Here is a 25,448-nt window from a genome sequence, read left to right on the forward strand (position 1 = left end):
AAGTCTTCACCATTCCATACCAGATGGATGGTCTTACCCTATTGCTCACAAATCACATAAAGAGGCCAAAACTGGATGGCCAGGCACTACTACAGAATGGACTTGTTGTCCCGGGCGGTAACGGCCTTTAGTCTCGGTTACCGCGCTGGGACAACGATCCCGGGACTAAAGGTGGAACCTTCAGTCCTGGGTCATAAAGCCGGGACTAAAGAGGGACCTTTAGTCCCGGTTGGTGTTACCAACCGGGACTAAAGGCCCTCCAGCCGAGCAAACCTGGCGCACCCTTTAGTCCCGGTTGGTAACCCCAACCGGGACTAAAGGTTCACCCTTTAGTCCCGGTTGGGGTTACCAACCGGGACTAAAGGTTCCTTTTCTTTTTCTTTTTTTTTGTTTAATTTGTTTTCAGTTCAGTTACACATATTTGTTTAATATATAATATGTTTTTATGTACGTATTCTATGCTGCTAATATAAATACACGCACGCATATAAATACATCTAATTCTCATCTCAAGCATTATTCGAATAAAGTATGAAACTATATATATTATAGATATATGTATATATACAACACTTTCATAATCTTGTTGTCCCGGGAATAACGATATCAATAAACATTTAATTTACATCATTAGTTCCTTAGATCAAAGTAGAACTCGCCGTTGGGATTTAGCACTTTTTCTAGAAGATATCCTGCTATTGACTCTTGAATTGCTTTCAGATGGTCTTTTTGCATGACCCTTCGTTTCAACCATTCAGTCTTGCATTTGAAATAAAAGAAAAAGTATTAATACATATATATATATATATATATAAATATATATATTCATTTAAAAATAAATAAAAAATGATATATACATACTCTGAGGACATCTTCAGGAGTTCTTCTTATGTATGCAGTGATAAATTCACAAACGTAGTATCCACACAAGTTATTACCTGGTTCCTGCCGCAAACACCACTATACGAGAAGAAGATTATTCTCAGCATCTCACACGTAAATTGAAGTACGATATAGTAATTAAACATGTGGGGAAGTATATATAGTACTACTTACTGGTATTTCAACTACATTAAGTGGTGCCTTGCAATCCTTACGGTGCTGCCGAATAAACTCTTTCCAAACCCTGTGCGACCAATAATGTACGATCGTTAATAAATTATGGCAAAGTCTATTCAATAATAGTTGTGCGCGAGAGATCGAAATTACCCCTGGATAATGTCTATCATATCTTGGTATTGTGCTCGCTCTTTTCTCAATGAGTCCAAGATTACTAACTGACTTGAGTTTAACTCAATGACAATGAGTATCCAGTGAAACCTGCATTGGTTTATACACACACGTACATGCATATAAGTTGTATTGATATTACATAAAATGTGTAGACTACATTATTATTAACACTTACTCAAAGTTGTATGGGAAAAGTATTGTTGTCTTGTCGTGCTGCTTCACGAAGAACTTCATGATATTCGTCTGTGCTTCAGATACCCAGTGGTCCTTGACAATAATATCGGTTTTGAATACGATATAAGGATCAATGAAGCCAACACTGGTGTCTTGTATTCTTTGGAGCTCTGACATCTGGAATCTATATATAAATATAAGTTACATGTGAGGATAATTATATACACGTACGCATGGAAGTGAGTTTATTAAATAAAAGTAAGAATCACTTACAAACAAAAGAAGCTCATGATTGATTTGTCCAGAGCGTCCAAGTGGAATAGTTGATGCAATTCTTCGAAACTAATATGTAAGATGTCATCGCCACGGAAGTAATGATGGTCTCTAAATCTGACAAAGATCCACTGCTCACCCCTGCCACACGCCTGCATGTACCACTTGTTGAGCAAGTACATTTGCGTACCCAATTCATTCAGAGCCGCAGGGTTGTACAGACTTTTGCCATATTTATAAGTCTTCCAGGTATCAACTTCCAGGTTCTGGATTGGAGCTTTGCCCGTCAATTGATCCAAGGTTAAACCAGTATCTTTAAAAAAAGCATTAAGGGCTTGAACCGACACTTCTCTAGAGTTGTCTGGTCGATAGACTTCTATGTTGGAACCATATTCATTAGCAACAACAAGATTTTGCATTGGTTGCTTCTGTTGTCCGAGCTGTGGGACATCCTTCCCTGATGCTCTTTTCCTTTTCTTATCTGCATCATGTGACTTCACGAGGGAGCGGTCATAGTCTGATAGTGGCGAAGGCTTACGAAGTTCAATCATCTTTTTCTTGTGAGCATCGACCTTCTGCCTCAGCACATCTCGTGGTATGTAAAAGTACGGCTTCTCCTTAAGCTTTGCTTGACTCTTGTTTTTGATATCTATAAAAAAATCTTTTACTTTTTTGTCTTCTTCAGCTGCTATTTGCTCATCAGTCTTTTCAGGAAGTATTTCTTGAGAAATAACTCTTTTTCTCGGGGTCTTCTTTGCCGCCGGGACCTTAGATGTCTTTGTAGTGCGTCGCTGTGGAGGGGGTGGGGGCGGTGTTGGAGATCGGCGTGGAGGCGATGAGGCCGGTGTTGGTGGAGACTGGCGTGGAGACGTTGGAGATCGTTGTGGAGGCGGTGGGGCCGGTGTAGGAGTTGGAGATCGTTGTGGAGGCGATGGGGCCGGTGTAGGAGTTGGCGATCGCCGTGGGGATGAAGTCGTCTCGCCCCCCGCGACGCTGTGATGAGATGGGGAATGAATGATTAGGCTAGGCTGGGGAGAGACCCTGCTATAAAAACAATTTGTGTGTCAATTATTTTTGAAGCCAATAGAAAATTAATGGAAAATAATATTTCATTCACTTTCATTCGTACCTAGGGTGAGGTAGGGGAAGCGGTGGCGCCCCAGGAATGATGATGAAGCGTTTGCGCCATTGAATAAATGTCTTCTCTGTTTATCCTAGTGTCTTCTCCCCATCACCGCCTTCAATGTCAAGAGGAACATTGCTGTAACCTTTGAGCACTCTATCGACCGAGACGCTAGCATATCCAGGTTGAATAACTGACCCATGGATTCTTGGTGTCTTCGTTCGGTCTATTGGAGATACAACCCGACAGCCACCATGATTGATGCATTACCATCTGGAATGTGCAGCTCACATTTTGTTAGAGGCTCGGTAATGTCATCAACAGGGAAGCGCAACCCAGCGTCGTCTTGAATAACTGGCAGCTCTGTAGAAGCACAACTGCTTTTCATCTGACCAACGGGGCTAATGGTGACTCCCGGCGTTGATTGCGATTGCATTTGACTCATTACTAGCTGCACTTGCCTCTTGATCTCCTCCTGCATTCTTGCCTCAAGAGATTTTTCTCGTTCACGTGATTCAAGCAATGCTTGTCGTGACTCATCAACAAATTGCTCCAATGCACGAATTCATTCTGCCTCCTCATCCTTCTTTCTCTGGCGGCTTCTGTAGGTATCCTTGTCTGCTGGGAATGCGTGTAGCCACGGAACCGCCCCATAGCCTCTTGTTCGACCACCGTGTTCGGGATTCTCTAGGGCATATGTCAATTCATCCTTCTCTCTGTTGGGCTTGAAAACACCACTATCAGCTTCTTCCCTAGCATGAGCTAGTCTCTGTGTTGCTCTCTCAATTTTTTGGCCGAAAATTAGCTTGCCAGTGTCTGGGTCTAGGCTTCCCCCATGAGCGTAGAACCAATTCTTCACGCATTGAGGCCAGTTCTTTTCTATTGTTTCAGGTATGATTCCCTTGGCAGTAATCTCTGCTTCTAGGTTCTGCCACTTGGGAATAGCACTCCTATAACCACCTAATCCCATGCGATGATGGTATTGCTTCTGTCGGGCATTCTGCCGATTCCTCATCACACGTTCCTCACTGTCTTGAGATGTCTTGTATTCTACGAAGGCATCCCAATGGGACTCCAACTTGACAAACGCCTTAGCATTGAAATTCGGCGTAGCATTCTTCAAGATAAACTTTTTATACAATGTCTTCTTCCAACTCTGGAACAATGTTGCCATCTTCTTCATTGTCCAATCCCTCACTAGCTCCTTCAAAGCATCATCTGCTTGTAATGTGAAATGCTGAGTGATATCTCTCCAAGCTAGGTTCTTATCACGATCAGATACAAAACTAACATTAGGAGCGGATATCTTCTGCTTCCATTCACGAGCACTAACTGGGATCCTATCCCTTACAATGAACCCACATTGATTGACATATGTCTAAGCATGTGGTCCCAATGGTTTGCCGGTGTCGGTGTCGAATTCTGATATTATGAAACGGCCCTCTAATGGCTTTTTTGGCCCTCGGACTTTCCTACTTTTGTCGGTGGTTGATGTAGATCCAGAGACCGGCTACATGAGTAGAAACACAACGATTAACAACAAATATACGTACGCATGCATCTATAAGAGATGATAGATAATCGAATATACCTCGCCAGTATATTCATAGAGTAACTGGCCAAGTGCTATGACTAGTGCTCTGCTGTCAAAAAGGATTCATACCATCTGTACTTAAGGCGAACCTTAAGTTTCTAGCCTCATTTGCAAACTCTGAAAATTCTCTGTCTATCGCTCTCCACTGGGACCCATCAGCTGGGTGTCTCAGCATATTGTCTACCTTACGGTCTTCTTTATACCACCGCAACAACTTTGCGTGGTCTTTATTTCTGAACAAACGTTTTAAGCGTGGTATTATAGGAGCATACCACATAACCTTGGCAGGGATTTTCTTTCTAGGACGTTGTTCACCCTCGACGTCACCAGGATCATCGCGCCTGATCTTATACCGCGATGCTTTACATACCGGGCATTCATCCAAATTCTCGTATTCATTGCCATGGTAGAGGATACAGTCATTAGGACATGCATGTATCTTCTGGATTTTTAATCCCAAAGGGCAGACAACCTTTTTTGCTTCGTACGTAGTGGTGGGCAATTCATTTGGCTTCGGAAGCATCTTCTTTATGAGGTTTAATAAATTCCCAAATGCCTTATCGGATACACCATTCTTTGCCTTCCACTGTAGCAATTCCAGTGTTGTACCTAGCTTTTTTTGCCCCTCTTCGACCGTCGGGTATAGCAACTTCCTATGATCCTCAAGCATGCGCTCCAACTTAACTTTCTCTTTTTCACTTTCCCATTCTTGTTGTGCATCACGAATGGCATCGCCAAGAGCATCACCGAGATCATCTTCTACCGCTACCTCTTCTTCATCTCCCCCCATTGTAGTATCATCAAAGGCACCATACTGAGCAATAATGTCATCAATGTCTAAATCTTCTCCTTCACCTTCTTCCATCATGACCCCGCTTTCTCCATGCTTAGTCCAACATATATAGTTTGACATGAAACCTGACTTAAGCAAATGTGAATGAAGACTCATTGAGCTTGAATATTCCTTTAAATTCTTACATAGGGCACATGGACAGCATATGAAACCATCCCGCTTATTTGCCTCAGCCACACCTAAGAAATAGTGCAAGCCCTCTATAAAGTCTTGGGAGCGGCGATCGGCATTGTACATCCAATGGCGTGACATAATCTGTATTACACGACAAATTATGAAAACCTTGAACATAATTAAGTATTTTATTACACAACATAAATGACACACACACGGTTGATTAATTAACTAAGCCTGGCTACAACGTAAGCAATCCCAACTATCACTAAACAAACTAAAACTACAATGCACTTCAGTAACATAATTATTTTGTGATCGTACGCAACTAAAACAGACAAATCATTCTTCTGTTGAATATCAATAAGCTTCTCCTGCTGGCTCACTGCCTCATCAGCAGCAGCCGCTACCTCAAGCGCACCCAAATTCTGCACGTATGTAGCATAATCTTCCTCCCAGTACCAACCATCGCATCCATTGCCCTCCCACTGAAATTAAAGTCAAAAAATATTTAGTCAAAAATATTCAAGAAAAGCAGGTCAATTAGCCATAATTATAAAATGCATAAGAAACTCACATCGCGATCCGGGCACTTGTAGAAAACACGACCCTTGTTGGGTCCCTGTCTCTTGACTCGGTACTCCATCATAATCTTCTGCTTACACTTGCCGCAGATAATGAGAGGGAGTTCTGGCCTCAGTCGTTTCGCAACCGAACGAGAGGCCGAGGATCCGGTAACAGTTGTCATCTACTTTCTATACTTATTTTTGCAAACTAGTGTAAATTTCATATTTTCTCAAATGATATATTTAAACAAAACTAGTACGGATTTCACATGTTTTAATAAATAACCATCCGTACTAGTTGATCTTGCTTACGTGATCAACTCGGCGAGCATTTCTCCACCGGACGGCACCGTACTTGGCCAAGGAAGAGCTCCGATTCTACGAGAAAGGGAACACGGTCTTCCACGACCGTTGCCGCTCTCCCTCATAGAATCAAAGCTCCTCCTTGACGTCCGTTACCGCTCGGCAGAGAACATGCTCGCCGACCTGAACACGATCCGCAAGTTCAACTAGTACGGATTTTCTACATTTTTCTAACCATTTTCTAAGTTTTTCATTTCATGGAAAATTTAATTCTAAAAAATAAAAGGCATGATTTCTAAGTATTTCATTTCATGGAAAAAATAATTCTAAGTGACCTGCTCGATATCGGCGAGCTCGTGGGCGTTTAGGTTGCCGAGGATAGTAACATTTGTAGATGACATTTGTAGGTCTGAAGTTATCAAATATCCATCAAATTATAGCTCAAAAACATGTTCCAATAAATAACCATCCGTACTAGTTGACCTTGCTTACGTGATCATCTCGGCGAGCATTTCTCCACCGAACGGCACCGTACTTGGCCAAGGAAGAGCTCCGATTCTACGAGAAAGGGAACACGGTCTTCCACGACCGTTGCCGCTCTCCCTCATAGAATCAAAGCTCCTCCTTGACGTCCGTTACCGCTCGGCAGAGAATATGGTCGCCGAGATGAACACGGTCCGCAAGTTCAACTAGTACGGATTTTCTACAATTTTCTAACAATTTTCTAAGTTTTTCATTTCATGGAAAAATTAATTCTAAGATCACGTAAGCCACCGGGGACGAGGATGGCGCGTGCTCCAGCGAGGACGAGCGAGGTGTGATTTTGATGAACTAATTTAACTTTTGTTTATCCAAACATATATGCAAATCATCATGTGATTTTGAGCTAAAAATGACATATAAAATCATAATAAAGTCCAACATATAAAGTTACACATGCATCTACATCGCAAAATGAGATAAGCTACTGATAAAACATAAGAGGATTAAGTTTGTTACCTCCAAAATCGAAGAGCAACACCAATGGAGGGGGAGAGTGCAAGAACAACAGCAAGCTGAAGAACAGAGGCAGTGAGTTTGAATAATGGAATGGCTCGGGCTCGGGGAGGAAGAATTGAGCAGAATTATAGGCCGAGATAATTAGTCCCGGTTAGGGGTCCAAACCGGGACTAAAGATTAATCTTTATTCCCGGGGAATCACCCAAACCGGGACTAAAATCTTTAGTCCCGGCTGGTATTACCAACCGGGACTAAAGGTAAACCTTTAGTCCCGGTTGGTAATACCAGCCGGGACTAAAGATCCCTGCCCCGCGGACGACCGTTGGGCAGGGACCTTTAGTCCCGGTTGGTATTACCAACCGGGACTAAAGGGTCCTTTAGTCCCGGGGGCAAAAAATGCCGAGGCTAATGCTAAATTGGGACATCATTCTAAAGTCTGTTCTCTAGTAGTGAGGCTAGAGTTCCCGAACCAATGATCTTCCCAAAATCTAATTTTCTTCCCATCACCAACCTTCCACATAATCCCCATATGTGCTGCTAGCAAAGCCTAGGTCACACCTTTCCAAAAGGGGGACAACTGGTTTCCCAAAGGGCAGTAAATATTAGGTTGATTAGTTTTATACTTAAAATCTGAGATTTTAGTCCAAATAGCAATTTTACTTAAACCATATCTGAAAATCCATGAACTAAGGAAGGCCAGGTTTAGATTCTTTAAGTCAGGAATACCTAAACCACACAACTCCTTTTGGGCAACTAATTGCCAATGAGCAAGATGGTATTTATGCTTGTCTTCATTATTATTCCAGAGAAAACAAGCCATATGAGAGTTGATCATGTTTACAGCCTATTTTGGAAACTTTATGATTGACATTAAGTAGATTGGAATGCTTCCTAAGCAAGCTTTAAGCAAGGTCAGCCTACCAGCATATGATAAAAGTCTCTCCTTCCAACCTAAAATTCTTTTAATGATTTTATCAATCACAAGTTGAAGATCCTCTCTCCTGACTTTTGTGAAATGTAAAGGGACCCCCAAATATTTAATAGGAAAATCCCCTGTCTTACAACAGAAGACTTTTGCCAACTCATTCACCCTCTTTTCTTCCACACCAATTGTTAATAGATCACTTTTATCATAGTTAATTTTCATACTAGTCATTTTCTCATAACAAATAAGCAACCACTTCAAATTATTAGCTTTATCAAGATTATCCTCGAAAAAGAGGAGAGTATCATCTGCATACTGCAGACTGATAATTCCACCATCCACAGCACTAGGTAAAAGATCATAGATTAAACCATGTCTAGCAGCTTTAAGCAACATCCTGGTAAAAATATCAGCAACCAAATTAAACATGAGAAGGGATAAAGGGTCCCCTTGCCTAAGTCTCTTTCCATGTTTAAAATAGCAACTATTTTCATCATTGATCCTAATACAAATGGAACCCCCTTGAATCACTTTCTTCATCCAACCTCTCCATTTGGCTCCAAAGCCTCTGGATGTTAGCATGTCATCAATGAAAGTCCAGCTAACCCTATCATAAGCTTTTTCATAATCTAATTTGAGAATAATCCCACTCTCTTTATTCCTATGAATTTCATGAATAATTTCATGCACTGCCACCACACTTTCTAAGATAAATTTGCCTTTTATAAAGGCTGTCTGATTTGGACATATCAATCTATCAACCACCTTGATCAACCTATTATTTAAAGCTTTTGCAAAAATTTTGAAACTATAATTAATAAGACTGATAGGTCTAAATTTCTTTAGGTGTGTAGCATCAGGTTCTTTAGGTATCAAGGTGATCATGGCATAATTGAGCCTATCTAGGTTCACATTCTCAGACTCAAAATCTCTCACTAGTCTCATAAAATCATACTTGATAATATCCCAAAAAGTTTGGTAGAAGAGGAAAGAAAAGCCATCAGGGCCAGGTGCCCCTTCTGCATAGGATTCAAAGACAACAGCTCTGATTTCTTCTTCAGAGAAAGGAGCCTCCAATACCTTATTCTCATCATTAGAAATTTTGTCCTCCTCTTCCCAAAAGTTCTCACCTAGGTGAATCCCCATACTCCCCTCTTCCCCAAAAAGGTTTTTGTAAAAATCTACTGCATGGCTAAGCATGTCTTTGGTGTCCTCCAAAGAACCATCAGGGCCCTTCAGGATAGATATCCTCTTCTTCCTATCTCTTTGGTTAGCAACAGCCTGAAAGTAGGCTGTGTTCCTATCACCTTCCCTAACATTTTTGTGTCTTGATCTTTGTCTTGCTTTAATGTCTTCTAAACTCCAAATACTTTCTAAATCTCTCATTATATCATCCATCTTCTTCTTCTCTCCTGGCAGTAAAATACTAGCCTCATATTTTACATCTAAATTATCAAACTCCTTAAGAAGCTCTATCTTTTTCCTCTTAATTTTAGCATTAATATTAATAGCCCACCCCTTAACTTTCTTCCTAAGCAATCTAATTTTAAACTGCCAGATATTTCATCCTTACATGTGCATGTTAATGAGATATTATGGAGGATTTAGTCCCACCTTGGTTGTTTAGGGTGGGTTAGACCAACATATAAGGCTTCTAGAGTTCATCCCACCATCGCCGGGTTAACCCTTTTACGCGAAGCGAGGACGAAAGCGTAAGTGGGTTGGTGGTAGGTGTGGTTCACTCAGCGTGGAGAGTAGATCTAAGCTGCTTGGACTCTAGGGCGTTACAACTTGGATTCCACTCAAGGGTACATTCTAAACTTATCTCTAGCACATTTAGTTGTATGTGTTGTGGATCTATGGATAGGATCTGCGATTACCTTGTTCGGTAGCAGGTTTGCATATGCAATGAATGGATTGCTCACGATCGTTTGTGTCATGCAAGTATTATCTTGTTTCTGGATTAAAGCATGTTGTAAAAATGACTAAAAATTAAACATCTAATACTTCTATTTTTCATGCATGTATAATATTTACGACCCATTGTGCATAGTGACTTTAAAATGGCAAAATAGTGATCACAATAATGTAAAATTTGGTGGTAAATATATATGTAAAAAATTGCGAGAGAATGAAAAATCCAAACATGGTTAGAAGCTTAGAAAATTTAGAAGTGTTTCCAAGAGAGGTTCATTTAATCAAGCCGTCCTCTAGGAATTCATTTGCAGAGTTAGTTGTGTTAAGCTAACCACACCTGCAAAATTATTTCCATGGTTGGTTGACTTATGCCAACCATTCCTACACATTTATGGGGGCGACCGTAAGCTTGCCTCTATAAAGACCGGTGTCGCTGTAAATGGTCGTGTAGCTCATGTACATGTCGTGTAATGATTACTCGACGCCTTTCCAGTTTAGGCCCTATACAGTCCATTACATGGCCAGCTTATGTAAACAATCAAACAAAGTATTACACATCCTAAACAAATTACACGACTAAGGAAAAAATAGTTTTACTTCGAGTTCAGGCCGTGTAATGGGACATTATGCTCACCACATTTGATTTGATCATCACATTCATGGCTGCATATTGGTTGGTGGTGGTGGTTGTGTTACCATGCTTTATATTGTTAACTATTTATTTGCCTTGTGAACTCATTTGTGGTGCATCGTTTTATCTTATTGAAACTACAAAGTAAAAACTGTGGTTGGTGTTTCTCATTTATGATGTCCAGTGCATTATTGATGTCCTCACTCTTATGGCATATGTGGGATTTTCACTTGCAAAAAAGTACAAACATCTAATTTTTTATTGCATTGTTTGAGTATAACCCTTGTACACATCGTCACTTGCCAAGCAAAACGGCCTTATTCACTACACGAGGAGTTGACTGATGAAGGACTACCATGTAGCATTTATGACACTAATACTGATAAATACCAGACCTTTACAATCGATGGCGTAGTAGAGGTTTTGAAACCACCTCTCAGAACTATTTTTGACAACCCATAAAAATTGTTTCCATAGTAGTGATACAATTTGTACCCCTACGAAAGGCCATTTCTCTGGTAGTGTGACTCTGATCAACTTCACAAACACAAGTATTTCCTTGTCCTGAAGTCTTACGTCTTTACACAATTAATAATAGTTTCCATTCTGTAGCAATACTCATGAGCCACCAAGATACATTGTAATAAACAAAACATACATTGTTCTAAAAAGGTATGATATTAAACATGTCCATCAAATTGATGCTAAATTTTTTTCTTGAGCTACTAAGCTATTCCTTCCCTTTTAGTCGCTCATATGAAGTTTGAGGTTTGTAGTCGTCTCCTACATATCGACGACACAACTTCCTCAGTGAAACAATATCCTACAAAATTAAATGAAAATCTAGTATCAAGCAAAGAACAATACAAAAGCTTAAGGTTGCAGTCTAGCTTACGATTCACTAAATGTAAAAAGTGCATACTTTATGGAATTAACAATACAATATATTAAATTGTAGTTCACTTAAAGCATTAAAATTCAATGTAGTTAACCTAATTCGGATGTGCTCCTTAAACATGTTGAGATTAATGAGCAAAATATATTTTTTCAAGTTGAAGAATCTAAATTCAAATTGCCAAATGAAACAGCTGGTAACTTGGACATATAGTGCAGTTGACTCAAGCATATGGTTGTTCCTCAATGGGTCAATAGTTATAGGGCATCTAAATTTTAAAGAAAATAAAAAGGAGCAACAATATGCAGAGTCTGTCCATTGAAATAACTGATAAAAAGCATGTCAGCAGGTGCATCTACTACAATTATAAATTTTCAATGCATAGACATTATTATATAATGAAGAGTTACAAGAATAATCATGGGCATAAGAAAACAAGATAAATCAAAGAAATTAGTACAATAACCGAATTGTAGTTAGTGAATGGACAATATTAGAAGTAAAGTACCTCAGAATTATCATGCACATAAAGAACAAGGATTTTACAATCACATTCTTCTCCTGAATGATGCGTTTTCCTTTCAATAGCATGCACTTCAGCGTCAAAATAGAGTGCACTCTGTTCACTTACCTAAACAGTTTAGAACAGAAGTATATATATTCATGAGAGACAACACTGCTATGGTAAGAGATAGAATTACGGAACAAGAAAATGTGAAGACAAATAAATTACTTCTATGTTGTTGATTCTTTCACAATGTTACACAAACATAAGCAATCGAAAAGAAAAGTCCCTTATTCAAGCCCGTTATGCTGGACTGTAATTTTCTAAAAGTTCCTTTTTCGATATAGGTGTGACTTATGTGTATATTCAGTACTCTAGTTCATAAGTTTGTATGTTCATTTTAGAAACTATTAGAGCTTGCTGACATTAAAATTAAAGGAAGTCCATGAAACAAATTCTTATCCTTTTACGGAACTCAATTCTAGTACATGTACTGTGTATGAAGAATGAAACCCAACCCACAATCACAAGTATTAAGAAATATTTACTCAACTCATACCTAGTCTCGCTCTAGCTTATCATTTTCCCACTGTATCTCATTTCTTCACTCTTCTATTCCTCCAATATGGCACCCCCACCCCATGCTATATCTTCATTAATCAACCTTTAATCTATTGTTATTTTTTAACAACTCTATAGAAAAATGCGAGCAACTACAACTACAGCGCTAAACTAGTTTCATAAAAATCACCATGAAATATGTCTTAATAGTGCATCTATTATCTAGTGTTGTATTTTTTAATATATTTTCTATGATCTTAAATAAAAGTTAATTAGATAAGTTTGATTTAGCATAAAGTACAAAAGTTGAACCTATTAACTTTTTTAAATGGTGGGAGTATAGTCTAAGACATTATAGTGTATAAAAGAATCCACTAACCTTGAAAACCATTTTTGATATGGGCATACCAAGTATACACTATTGATGGAAGGGCTTGTAAATTCTTATTTTAATGACCTTTACACGAAGGACCCTAATGTTGAACCCCAAGTGTTAACATCGTTGTTTGACTGCTGTATTAGCGAGGAGATGAATATGTCTCTATGTAAGCCTTATGCAAAAAGGAGGAAGTCACTGACGTGCTATTTCAGATTGGTCCGTGAAAGGCCCCGAGCCTGGATGGCTTCCCCATCCGCTTCTTCCAGAGAAAATGGAACACACTCCGGGAAGATGTAAGGTAGTACATGCCTTTTTTGTTGATGGGCACATGCAGAAGAGTGTGAATGATACCGCTATAGAGCTCATACCGAAAGTAAAGTTCTCGGAGAAGATAAGGGATTATAGGCTGATCTGATAAGCCTTTAATTTGCATTGTCGTTTATAAGGCTGTTTCTAAATGCTTGGTAAATCATTTGTGGCCTTTACTTGATAATTCAATTTCTGAGAACCAAAGTGTATTTATTCCCAACTGTCTAATTACTGACAATGCGTTGATTGCTTTCAGTGTATTCATGCGATATTGGATGATAATTCAGACAGGAGTAACTTTTGTGTGTACATGCGAGATATGGCCAAGGCGTATGATCAGTGTGAACTGGAGCTATTTGGAAAATGTTCTTGTGAATTTGGGCTTTCATAGGAAATGGGTACAGCTGGTCATGCGTGTGTTACCACTATATGCTCTGCGGTGCGCTTCAATGGTGTCATGCTGGACACCTTCCAACCTACACGACGGCTACGCTAATAAGGTGATCCTTTGTTGCCTTATTTATTCCTGTTTATTGCTGAGGTCTGTCCAAAGTGTTGCAGCAGTAGATATCAGGAGAACGTATACATGGCTTACAAGTGTGCAGAAGGACGCCGGTTGTGTCCCAACTGCTGTTTGCAGATGATAGCTTGCTGTTCTTCCGCGCTAATGGGACACAAGCGATGGCAGTCAAGTGTGGACTTGCCAGGTACTATAAGGTGATCCTTTGCATCTATTATCTAGTGTTGTATATTTTAATTTATTTTCTACAATCTCAGATAAAAGTTAATTAGATAAGTGTGAGTTAGCATAAAGTAAACTTTAACCTACTAACTTTTTTTAATGGTGGGAGCTAGTATAATCTAAAACATTATAGTGTATAAAAGAATCCACTAACTATGAAAACCCTTTTTGATATAGGCATACCAAGTATATACTATTGAATGCACAGTTCTAGGGATAGATAGAGCCACCTAACTACCGTTCATCCCAAAAGTTCTTGTTTGAATGTAGATGTTGTATACTAATTAAGGTAGCAGCAAAAGGGAGTTTAATATTACAATACCTTATAACAAAGAACAGGGTCCCAACAATGAACATTTGCACATTCTGTGGCCTTGTATGGCACTGAGCGTTGCCGCAAACATGTACGAGCATTGATCCATTCAGCTTCCTCTGCTCCAAATCCAGAAAAATGAACCAATAGTTTCTGATTCATAAGGCAAGCAAAAAATGGCACACGTAGTCAGAACAACATAAAATGACAGTAGAAACTACACAAACAGGGAACTTATAAGAAAAATAATTATGGCATGTCCAGGAAACTATACAAGCATTTTTAAACATATATAAATTGCGTATGATGTTACAATTGAAAGCATGTAGGCCAATAAATATATATGCGTAAGTTTATGTATACAAAGTAAGATAGTGTCAGAGTTATCTCCAGTATATAACGTACTGATTTGAATTATTTTAGATCTACATAATACAAATGGTTCTAGAGGGTCCAACCAAGGATCATGGTATTGTTCAATCATCACGGTTGGACGCAAGTACGAGAGAGCCCTTGTAGCATAGGCTACAAACCACCAAGACATTGGTAGACAACTGGCTAGAAACAAACCATAACATGAAGAAAAGGCAAGGGGAGGGGACCGCCAGCCTCAATGCCCAAACAAACAAACAAACTGGGCCTGTAAGAACAAAAGACATCGACACAATGGTTGCCTACATAGAAGGCAAGAGCATGGTGGCACAAAACGTCCACCCCAGATAAGCCGAGACGAGCATCCACAACAACGGCGGCAAAGCATAATCCGCCAGAGAAGGGTCCAAAGCAACCTCGGCAGCAAAGCATCTGCAAGAGAGAAGCCAACACGATAACGGCAGCAAAGCATCCATCATAGAAGAGACTTGCAGCAGCCAAGCATCCGCCGACAATGGTAGCAGCAAGTATCCACCACGAAAGCCAAATGACAGTGGCAAAGCTTCCGCAAGGAAGGACGACCCAAACAAGAATAGCAGGATAGACCACTGCGAAGAAGGATATAAAGCATACATAGGTACAATACAAATCTCTCTTGAGGACCGACAACGTAGCAGGGATGGCGGCAACGACCTCAACTAGGATGACCCTGACAGCTTGTGCATACAGGGAATGGTGGTGCCCAAAGCAACGCCTCCTGGAAGGAAATGACACACAAAGATGCCACCGTGACTTGTCCGAGGAATCGGACTTGGGTTTTCACCTAGACACCACATGCAACAAAGGAAGATGGATCTTCAACGACGTCTCCGAGAAGCATGATACACGAGCACGTGCCATCGTCGTCGGCACCGGCCACAAAACGGGCAAGACTTTCGCCAAGAATCTACCGAAGCACGATGTATGAGCCCCAGCATGGTTCGTGACCATGACAGCTGCTGCCTCCACCACCACCACTAGTAGCGCGGCCTCTGCTGCCACCACCAGTGCGGCCGTCACCGCCGCTGTGGTCACCCGCACAGCCAGCACCACCCATGCCATGGCCAGCAGCACCGCCGCCACCACCGCCAAGGTAACACGATAGCTAATAGCCGGAGCTTGCCTGGAGCTGGTAAGCCGTGCCGAGCACCTGCATCCTCCAAAGATCCGGGTCCCACATACATGGATCTAGCCCCTAGAAGCACAGATCTGACTGGAGCGAGGACCACTCGATGGGGAAGACAACAGGGAGGATGAGTTTAGGAGAGGAGTGGGAGGAAGAAGGGGGAGAAGGCTGCACGACAGCGGCCAGAGCTGGGCAGCTAGGGCAGGCTCTCTTCGGGAGGCGGCTGTCGCCCCTCCCACCACCCAGGGAGACGACACGGAGAGTTATGCGGAGACATGCATCAGAATAAGGCAACCTATATGGTAGTGCTGAGTGGTACGCGGAGAGGTCGGCCAGTGATATGATGCTTCTCTAGCACGTAATGGAAGGTTGTAGTGCAGAGTAGATTTTATGATGATGAGACAGCTGCACACCGTATGGCCAGCCTTAATCTTAGCCATAAGCTCAACATAGAGGGTTGAGCCTGATAATGTCATTATACCTTAATATCTCCTGTTTCCTAAAAAAAATTAATATATTAAGTACATATGGGCCCTATCTGAGTGTAACACGAGTACCAAAACAACCTATATCACAGACACCCTGTACATACAAATGAGAATGGAATCATATGTACGTTGCTATGACTAACAGATGCTTATTATTGGACAAATAACTAACGGCTGCCTTACTTTTTATGAACATCATCAAAATTTGATTTCCTTACCAAATCACCTGATTCGCAAAACCTTTGAGCCACGAAGTCTTGGACATTGAACCTGCAATATATAACGATGCACATATGAAGAATAAAAAATGCTGCATAGAAAACTTTATATATATACAAACGGCTGGTTTCAATGACAAAGGGTAGAAAGCACTTTATACAAAACGCGTGCTTTGCCGAGGGCCTGAGGTTTTGCCGAGGGCCAAATCTCGGACACTCGGCAAAGACACTCTTTGCCGAGGGCCAGACACAGAAGCCCTCAGCAAAGAACGGCCCTCGGCAAAGACAGGCCCACGGCAAATCAAATCTTTGCCGAGGGCCGCGAATTAGGCCCGTTGGGTCACGGCGGCCATTCCCGTCAAGCTTTGCCGAGGGCTACCCGTTAGGCCCTTGGCAAAGGTTTTTTTTTCTGTGAAACCAGTTTTTCGGCAAATTTTTTTTATTAAAAATTCTTTGCCGAGGGCCCTAGACCAGGCCCTCGGCAAAGATTTTTTTTGAACCAGTTTTTCGGCCAAATTTTTTTTTATAAATCGTCTTTGCCGAGGGCCCGAGGCGAGGCCCTCGGCAAAGAAGCCCTTTGCCGAGGGCCAGGCTAGGCCCTCGGCAAAGATTTTTTTTTGGTTTTTTTAGCCCAGTTTTTTTGTGGTTCCACAATACATTGTTTTGAACTCAATTTTAAAATTTGGGCCAATTTTGACTTTTTTTTGTATATTTCCTCAATTTATTTCGTTTCTTTGATTTTTTTCGAATATGTCAAATTTGAACTGCAGGTGCATGGAATATTGCAATGTAGTGTTTCGAAAAATGTTATTCATGTTAATTGGTACATGTTGAGTCCCTATCCACGAACTCGCATCAAATTTCGTGCATCTTCTTCGCGTAACATGACGACCGACTTGCCGGAAAAGTGTTTTAAAATTATATAAAATCCATACGAAGTCCGAAAATCACGAAACTTGGCGAGATATCATGTTATCGCATGTGTAGGTTGTGGTAAAAAATTGAGAAGGTTTCGAGCGAGTTGCGACGTCGGATGCCTGAAACCCAGACATCTCCACATGTGATCACGGGCTGGAGAAGCGGGAGTGACTACGACTATGAATGGGTGAAGGGGACAGATGGTTTCTTAAAACATGCATTTGGCCCAGGAGCAGGAGGACATTCTCTAGTTTGGTGTCCCTGCAGCAAATGTGACAACAGGAGAAAAGTAGACGAGAAGACCATGGGTAGACATCTTGTGTTCAATGGTTATACGCCTGGCTACCAGCAGTGGATCTACCATGGTGAAGCAGATCGTATAAGAACGGAGGTGGTGAGACCACGCCTCGAGGCTTTTGATGATGATGCCGGGGTAGCAGACATGCTAGATGACGCCCACCAAGCTCACTTCGCTGAACGACGTGAGAAGGAGGAGATGGAGGAATCCGCAAAGGACTTCTACAAAATGTTGGACTCGGCACAGAAACCCCTTCACGAGCGTACAATGATTTCTCAGCTGGATGCGATTGGACGCGTAATGGGGTTGAAGGCTGAGTTAAACCTGAGTCGAGAAGGCTTAGATAAGATGTTGGCCGTGTTTGGCACCATGCTACCGGAGAAGCACACTTTGCCGACGAACTTGTACGAGGTAGAGAAACTCCTTCGTATGCTTAAGATGCCGTATGACAAGATACATGTTTGTCCGAAGGGGTGCGTCCTATTTAGGAAAGAACACAAGGATGCAAATTACTGTCCGAAGTGTAAATCCTCCAGGTACCTGGAGGTAGACTCTGGTGATGGTCAGAAGAAGCAGCTTCTGATCCCCGCGAGAGTGCTATGGCACCTTCCTTTCCTACCGAGGATCCAACGGCTATTCATGACTGAGGAATCCACGAAACAGATGACATGGCACAAAGATGGCAAACGGTACAATCCTGGGAAGATGGTACATCCATCTGATGCTGAAGCATGAACGTATTTCAATGACAAACATTGTGACAAAGCAGCTGAGGTCCGTAATGTACATGTCGCGCTGGCAACAGATGGGTTCAATCCTTATGGAATGATGGCTGCCCCATACACATGCTGGCCTGTTTTTGTTATCCCCCTCAATCTCCCTCCCGGCATCTCCTTTCAACGGCATAACGTATTCTTGTCGTTGATAATTCCTGGACACCCGGGGAGTAATATGGGTGTGTTCATGGAGCCTGTGATTGATGAATTGATCCACGCTTGGGAGAAGGGGGTATGGACATACGATCGAGCTACAAAGACAAGCTTCAAAATGCACGTTTGGTATCACTACTCCCTGCATGACTTCCTGGCGTATGTGTTATTCGCCGTCTGGTGTGTTCACGGGAAGTTCCCATGCCCAGTATGCAAGGAAGCCGTGAGGTTCATTTGGTTGAAGAAGGGTGGCAAGTATTCGTCGTTCGATCAGCATCGTCAGTTCCTCCCTCTAGACCATGAATTTAGAGAAGACATCAAGAGCTTTACGAAAGGTGTCAAAGTGACAGACCCTAAACCGCACTTGAGGACTGGTGCCGAGGTTCGTGTTCAGATAGATGCTCTCGTGCCCAATGAAGAAGGTGGTTTTGTGGGATATGGTGAGGAACATATGTGGACTCATAAATCCGGCTTGACGAGGCTCTCCTATTTCGATGACCTTCTTCTGCCACATAACATTGATGTAATGCACACTGAAAAGAATATCGCCGAGGCACTTTGGGGAACTCTCATGGACACTGACAAGTCTAAGGACAACGTTAAGGCTAGAGTGGACCTAGCGACGTTGTGCGATAGACCGAATCAAGCGATGCAGCCTCCTAGTGGCCGAAACAAGAACTGGAAAAGGCCTAAGGTCAATTTCGTCTTGCAAATCGATCAAAGGAGGGAGGTACTAAAATGGATCCAGATGTTAATGTTTCCAGATAGATATGCAACGAATCTTAGCAGGGGAGTGAACTTAGGCACTCTGCGAGTCAACGGGATGAAGAGTCATGACTACCATATATGGATTGAGCGGCTTCTTTCGGCGATGGTCCGAGGCTATGTCCCTGAGCATGTCTGGCAAGTGCTGACAGAGTTGAGCTTTTTCTTCTGCCAGCTTTGTGCCAAGGAGATATCTTGGACCGTCGCTCAGGACTTGGAAAAAGCGGCACCTGTGTTGCTCTGTAAGCTGGAGAAGATCTTTCCACCCGGCTTCTTCTTGCCGATGCAACATCTGATTGTGCACCTCCCGTCCGAGGCACGTTTGGGGGGGCCCGTGCAGGCCCGTTGGTGCTATCCAATCGAGAGATGTCTAAAGACTCTTCGCAAAAAATATACAAATAAAGCCAGAATTGAGGCTTCCATTGCAGAGGCATGCCTTCGGGAGGAGGTGGCAAACTTCACAATGCTATACTACAAGCCGAACCTTCCTAGCAATTATAATCCACCCCCTCGTTACAATACTGGCAAAAATGAATCGACCCTGAGCCTTTTCCAAGGCCAACTCGGCAGCGCAAGTGGATCAACCCCAAAGCTATTAGGAAATGAAGAGTGGCGCAGTATCATACTATATGTGTTGAATAACCTTACCGAGGTGCAGCCATTCATCAAGTAAGTTCTCAACGAACTTATTTCAATATGCCGTCACTATTCTGCATCCAACCCTATTGATTCTCGTTCGGACAGGGAATTTGTTCGTGAATTCTGGCATCAATCAAGGGATCCTACCTCGCATGAACAAGACACCCTTGTTTCGCGGGGTGCGGGAGCGGGGAGGCGTCCGCAGGAGGTGACGAGAGGAGGACCAGGGACAGCCGCCACAGGAGGCAGCGGTCTCCTCCCTCGACACGTGACGAGGTGCTGGAGGAGCACGTGACGGCCACGGCCACGTCCTCGTCGGAGGACGAGAGGGGTCAGCAGATGGGCGAGGGAGACGAGGCGCTCGAGGGCGAGGGAGGCGAGGCGCTCGAGGGCGAGGGAGAGGGTATCGCTACCCAGACTCTCTACGAGCGAGGTCCCGCGAGCCTCCCTCCGGTTCCGCTTCCTCACAATCGCCCAGTGATTCGGCCTATGGCAAAGAGGTAAGTAACTATGGATGTTATCACAACTACTTCATAAGATATGTTGGAAGTCTTAAGAGAAACTGATAAATTTTCTTAATCACTTGTGCAGGGCCTGGTTGGTTTTGTCGGGTACTCCAGCACGCACCCCCGCGAGCATCCTTGGTGTTTTGTGCAGGAAATGGTACCCTGGCATTGTGCAACTGTCCGAAGAGCTAGTGGTGCGGGAGCCAGCCTACAACTGGGACAGGTACGCGCTGGTCACGGATGACACTTACCGCAACAAGCAGGAGCGAGTATTGGCGGAGTTTTGGGTAAGTCTCTCTCGCACAACATTGCTTAATACATCGCATTCATTGGTTAAATCTTTTATTGAAATAATGAATTGATACATCGGTTTTGTATACAGAAATATTTCAAGGCCCAAGAAGGACTTGAGGCCCAGGTGGATCGGGCGGTTGCCGCAGCTTGTAGGAAGTACGTCACCGAGATGCACCACCATGGGCGCGTCCAGGCCCACATAGACTACTACAGGTCGGTACTTAGGCAGTCCCTCCCCAAGCCTCAAGCAAGACGGATTACGCTGACCCGGGACCAGTACCTTGAGGTAGGCGAATAACATTCATAATGATTCGTTTTGATATTAAGTAGGTTCAATTTCATCTTCTTATATGTCAAATACTCGATGACTTGTAGGTGATTCCCTGGTGGTGCCGATCGTATCCCGAGTGCTGGGCCATGATCGTGGACAAGTGGTTATCACAGGACTTTGTTGACACGCACGAGAGGCAGCGGGAACAGCGTCTGATGAGGCAAGGTCCAACTCACCATCAAGGCAGCCGTAGCCTCCCCGGATACAAACAAGCATACGTAAGTGATTTCTTTCATTTATTTTGATGCTCAATTCTGCTTGATTTCTCACCATCTTCCCGTCTTTCTCGCAGGAGGCTGCGCACCCGGGTGAGGAGGTCTTGGAGTTCTCTGCGTGGGCTATGTCCCACACGGGCAGGGCGTCGTCCTCTGTCTCCTTCGACCCGGCTGCCCCGCCCTAGGCGTACTCCGACCCGAACGTGTACACTAAAGTCCAAGAGTACACGTCAATGGTAAGGGAGATCTATGGGGAAGATTACAATGTGCGCACTGAGCCCATGATGCAGAGGCAATCATGAGGCTCGGAGGAGGCAAGAAGCACGGGCGGCTGTGGATTGCAGACGGCGCCATTGACTCCACCACTGTTCCCTCCCTCGACGCTATCCAAGCATGGAGCACAAGCTCCAGCCAGCCCATACGTCCACGGCCTTCTCCAGCACTGCAGCAGGTCCAAGCACTCCAGGTAATTCCTGTTTTACTCGTTGTACGTAGATATTTACACACCTAAATTAGATTTGCATTACTGATACATTGGAGTGAAATATTGCAGGCTGTGCTGCAAGAAACAAAAAGGCAAAGTCAAGAGCAGAACGCGGAGCTGACCGCACAGCTGCAGGCCCAGAAGGTCGCGTTCGAGGCCGCGCAGAAGCAGATGGCGGAGATGATGGTGATCATGCAAAGTCTTGGGCAAGCATCGGGTGTACCTATGCAGTTTTCAGCTCCTCCACATCATACTCCTGTAGCTACTCCTGTAAGTATAAAAGTTCACTTTTCGCTTGTGCTTTGCATGTATGTCGGCCTTCGTGCCATTGTGGATGTCGGCCTTCGTGCCGTTGTGGATGTCGGCGTTCGTGCCGTTGTGGATGTCGGCGTTCGTGCCGTCGTTTCTTGCAGGTTTTGGAAACCTCCCCGTGCAGGGGAGGTGCTGCCAAAATTTTCAATTGAGTCTAATCTTTTTGTATTCCTAGAATACTAGATGCAATCTCTAAGTTCCAAAACTATTTTCCCGGATTACTCACACATGCAATCTCTGCTCCTTTGTGCAGCTTCCGTCCGCGGGTTCCAATCAACCCGCTAGTGCGTCACCGGGTGATCCTGCTTTTCCTTCACCATCGTCTCATAGGCTAGCTTGATGAGGACTCATGCTAGGTGATGTGGTTGGACTTTAGCGTGATTTGTGATTTATGGTTGTGACTTGTGCTTGGATTTCATTAACTTGTCGTAATAAACATGTGAATGATGATGAACATGTGACTTGTTGTTGTAATATATTGTGATTTGTGGTTCACAATTATGGTTGTGATATATTGTGAGAAAATGGGTTTTGTGTGATATATATATATATGTATATATATGAAATGCTTGTGTCGATGGAATGCAAAAAACAAAAAAAAAATTTAAATTTCTGCCTCTTTGCCGAGGGCAATGACCAAGGCCCTCGGCAAAGAAGGGTCCTTTGCCGAGGGCCCTAGCAATAGCCCTCGGCAAAGATTTTTTTTGGGAAAATCCTGAAAATTTCTTTGCCGAGAGCCAGGGAGCAGGCCCTCGGCAAAGGTTTAAAAAAAAAAAATTCAAAAAAAACCATTTCTTTGCCGAGGGCCGGCCCTCGGCAAAGAATTTTTTTTAAAAAAAAAACCTTTGCCGAGGGCTCTGGCAATAGCCCTCGGCAAAGATTTTTTTTGGAAAAATCCTGAAAATTTCTTTGCCGAGGGCCAGGGAGGAGGCCCTCGGCAAAGATTTAAAAAATAAAAAATAAAAAAATTTATTTGCCGAGGGCCGGCCCTTGGCAAAAAAATTCAAAAAAAAATCATTTCTTTGCCGAGGGTCGGCCTTTGGCAAAGAAACCGCCAACGGCGCCGGCGCCTGACGGCTTCTTTTCTTTGCCAAGGGCCGTCCTGGCCCTCGGCAAAGGCTTTGCCGAGTGCCCGATAAAGGGCCCTCGGCAAAGACCCCTTCGCCGTCTAAAAATTCCCCGATGAGTCTTTGCCGAGGGCCAGAGGCCCTCGGCAAAGAATGCGCCTCCAGTAGTGAATGATCATGTTTCAAGCAGCTTCATAGGGTTATCCAATCCCTTCTCTTACATGCATGTAACATCTTTTGCTTATGATATAACTTCCTCCAAACCGTTGGAAAAATCTGTTAGACCTAGACACACTATCATTTGGAATGTCAGCTAGATTATTTTATTTGACTCATATATCGAAACAGGGACCCGCAGATACAAGGATAAGCTAATAGGGATAATTTGTCTTGCTTGGCACATAAATACATTATAAAAAAAGCACTATACCGATTAACACTTTGTTACTTTTATTAATAAGTGCATAAGAGAATATACATGGTAAGATATAAGGGCTTAAAAATTTTATGTATGAGTAGTCCATCCAGAAATTAGATGTGCAGTAAGGAAGACGTGTATATATACAACCACATCCCCCGTCACTTTTTCGAAAATTGAAAACCTTGTAATATTTGGCAATAAATCAAAAAGCAAAATATAAGAAGGCCAGGTGCAAGAGTCTCCATACCAAGTGCCATCTCTAGCTGACTTAGCTTCATACTTGGTGTGATCATTGATATAATTATTCCCTGATTTTTAAATAATGCTAACAACAATGAGCAGAAGGAAGATACATATATGATACACAATTGTCATGGATTTGTGATGCATATCAGTTGCAAGAATAAAATCATAACATATAGCAACAGCGGCGGATCTACAGGGGGGGCTGCCGGGGCTACAGCCCCCCTAAGCTGCCTTAATCCTTCATTAATTACTGTAGCTTAGTGTGAATTCACCTTTAATTTTTAGCTTTAGTCCTAAATCTTCTTTGTTCAGCCCCTCCTTTGTCCCAATCATAGATCCGCCACTGTATAGCAATATCCTAAAGAATAATACTGCCCTGGAGATAATTGTCATGTTTTTGTGATGCATATCGATGTGTAGCAAGAATAAAAACAGAACGTAGCAATATATATCCTAATTAATAATAGAAAAGAAATGCCTGGAAGTTATGAGGAGGCATGTAAACATGGGCAACAAACAAGTTCATAGATCCTAAAAGGATGCAACACATTCATTTGGCATGTAAGGGAACAACGACGACGAAGTATGATTGATGGTACTAAAAGGCTGCACGCAGAGTTACAGTTATTATTAGCTTTTTAGCATGAAATGGGAAACAAACCTTCTACGTCAGATGAATAATACGGCATTTAGGACCTCACTATCAATTCCATGGCTATCAGTTACATACAGATCAAGATAAGGAGCATAATACTTATATGCTCACAAATCATAACTCAGTTCATAGATTTGATCACTCGCTCACTGTGGTGTTCCATTATTATTACCTTCCTAAAAACCAGCGACTAGGAGATCCACGCAAAGAAGCATTATCAGTGATCATAGGTAACATCATATCTATCACCTGAGGAAGACGAAGATCCTGCGTGCGTAGTGACTGTTGGCCTCAACTTGCTGAGGGAGGAGCCTCGAGCTTGCTGATGGTTGGCCCAATACAACTCCCTTGTGCTCACCGGAGCATGTGCTTCCCTGGCTATCTTGGGGCAATTCTTGTTACGATTGTTATGAAACCAGTTGAGCACCTGCGCATGAGTTCCCCCCAGCCCAGATCGATCGAGCCCCAGATCCCGAATGAAAAAGGTTCATGGGAGGAGGAATTTGAAATATCTGGAACATCGATGCACAGAGCTAGTCATGTACCTGCTTTGACTTGACGGCAGTCATCGTGCAACCCATCGACAAAACGCATTGCATAAAACAAGGGATCTGTGGTTTTGTCATAAGCTATGAGCTGATCAATTAAGCCAGTGAATCGGTCAACATATTCTTGAACAACCCCTGATAGATGGATGTGAAATAACTGTCTAATCA

The 25,448-nt window shown here is 42.7% G+C and overlaps 1 protein-coding gene and 2 long non-coding RNA genes across 3 annotated transcripts; 1 reads left to right on the plus strand and 2 right to left on the minus strand.

Annotated features, from left to right (window-relative positions):
• Positions 1-575: 575 nt before the first annotated feature.
• Positions 576-1,101, minus strand: LOC136483237 (uncharacterized). The gene is made up of 3 exons (XR_010765369.1): positions 1,057-1,101; positions 862-960; positions 576-759 (listed from the first exon to the last, which is right to left on the minus strand). It is a non-coding gene; the product is annotated as an uncharacterized lncRNA (long non-coding RNA).
• Positions 1,102-11,435: 10,334 nt separating this feature from the next.
• LOC136479680 (protein SAWADEE HOMEODOMAIN HOMOLOG 2-like) lies at positions 11,436-25,301 on the minus strand. The gene is made up of 7 exons (XM_066477458.1): positions 25,278-25,301; positions 24,982-25,159; positions 24,079-24,139; positions 16,653-16,704; positions 14,419-14,562; positions 12,109-12,231; positions 11,436-11,528 (listed from the first exon to the last, which is right to left on the minus strand). Exons 1-7 carry the CDS (start codon positions 25,299-25,301, stop codon positions 11,436-11,438), a joined length of 675 nt encoding a protein of 224 aa, XP_066333555.1.
• LOC136483218 (uncharacterized) lies at positions 21,168-21,646 on the plus strand. The gene is made up of 3 exons (XR_010765355.1): positions 21,168-21,287; positions 21,377-21,550; positions 21,625-21,646. It is a non-coding gene; the product is annotated as an uncharacterized lncRNA (long non-coding RNA).
• Positions 25,302-25,448: the final 147 nt, after the last annotated feature.

The sequence above is a fragment of the Miscanthus floridulus genome, chromosome 9 (genome assembly GCF_019320115.1).
Source record: "Miscanthus floridulus cultivar M001 chromosome 9, ASM1932011v1, whole genome shotgun sequence".
NCBI classification, from domain to species: domain Eukaryota; kingdom Viridiplantae; phylum Streptophyta; class Magnoliopsida; order Poales; family Poaceae; genus Miscanthus; species Miscanthus floridulus.

Excerpts from the sequence above, each read along its gene's own strand:
- LOC136479680 (XM_066477458.1), bottom strand. The coding sequence starts at position 25,301 with ATGACTGCCGTCAAGTCAAAGCAG. Across the intron at positions 25,160-25,277 it reads CTGCCGTCAAGTCAAAGCAG|GTGCTCAACTGGTTTCATAA; the intron begins GTACATGACTAG and ends ACTCATGCGCAG. Across the intron at positions 16,705-24,078 it reads TCAGCTAGAGATGGCACTTG|GTTCAATGTCCAAGACTTCG; the intron begins GTATGGAGACTC and ends TATATATTGCAG.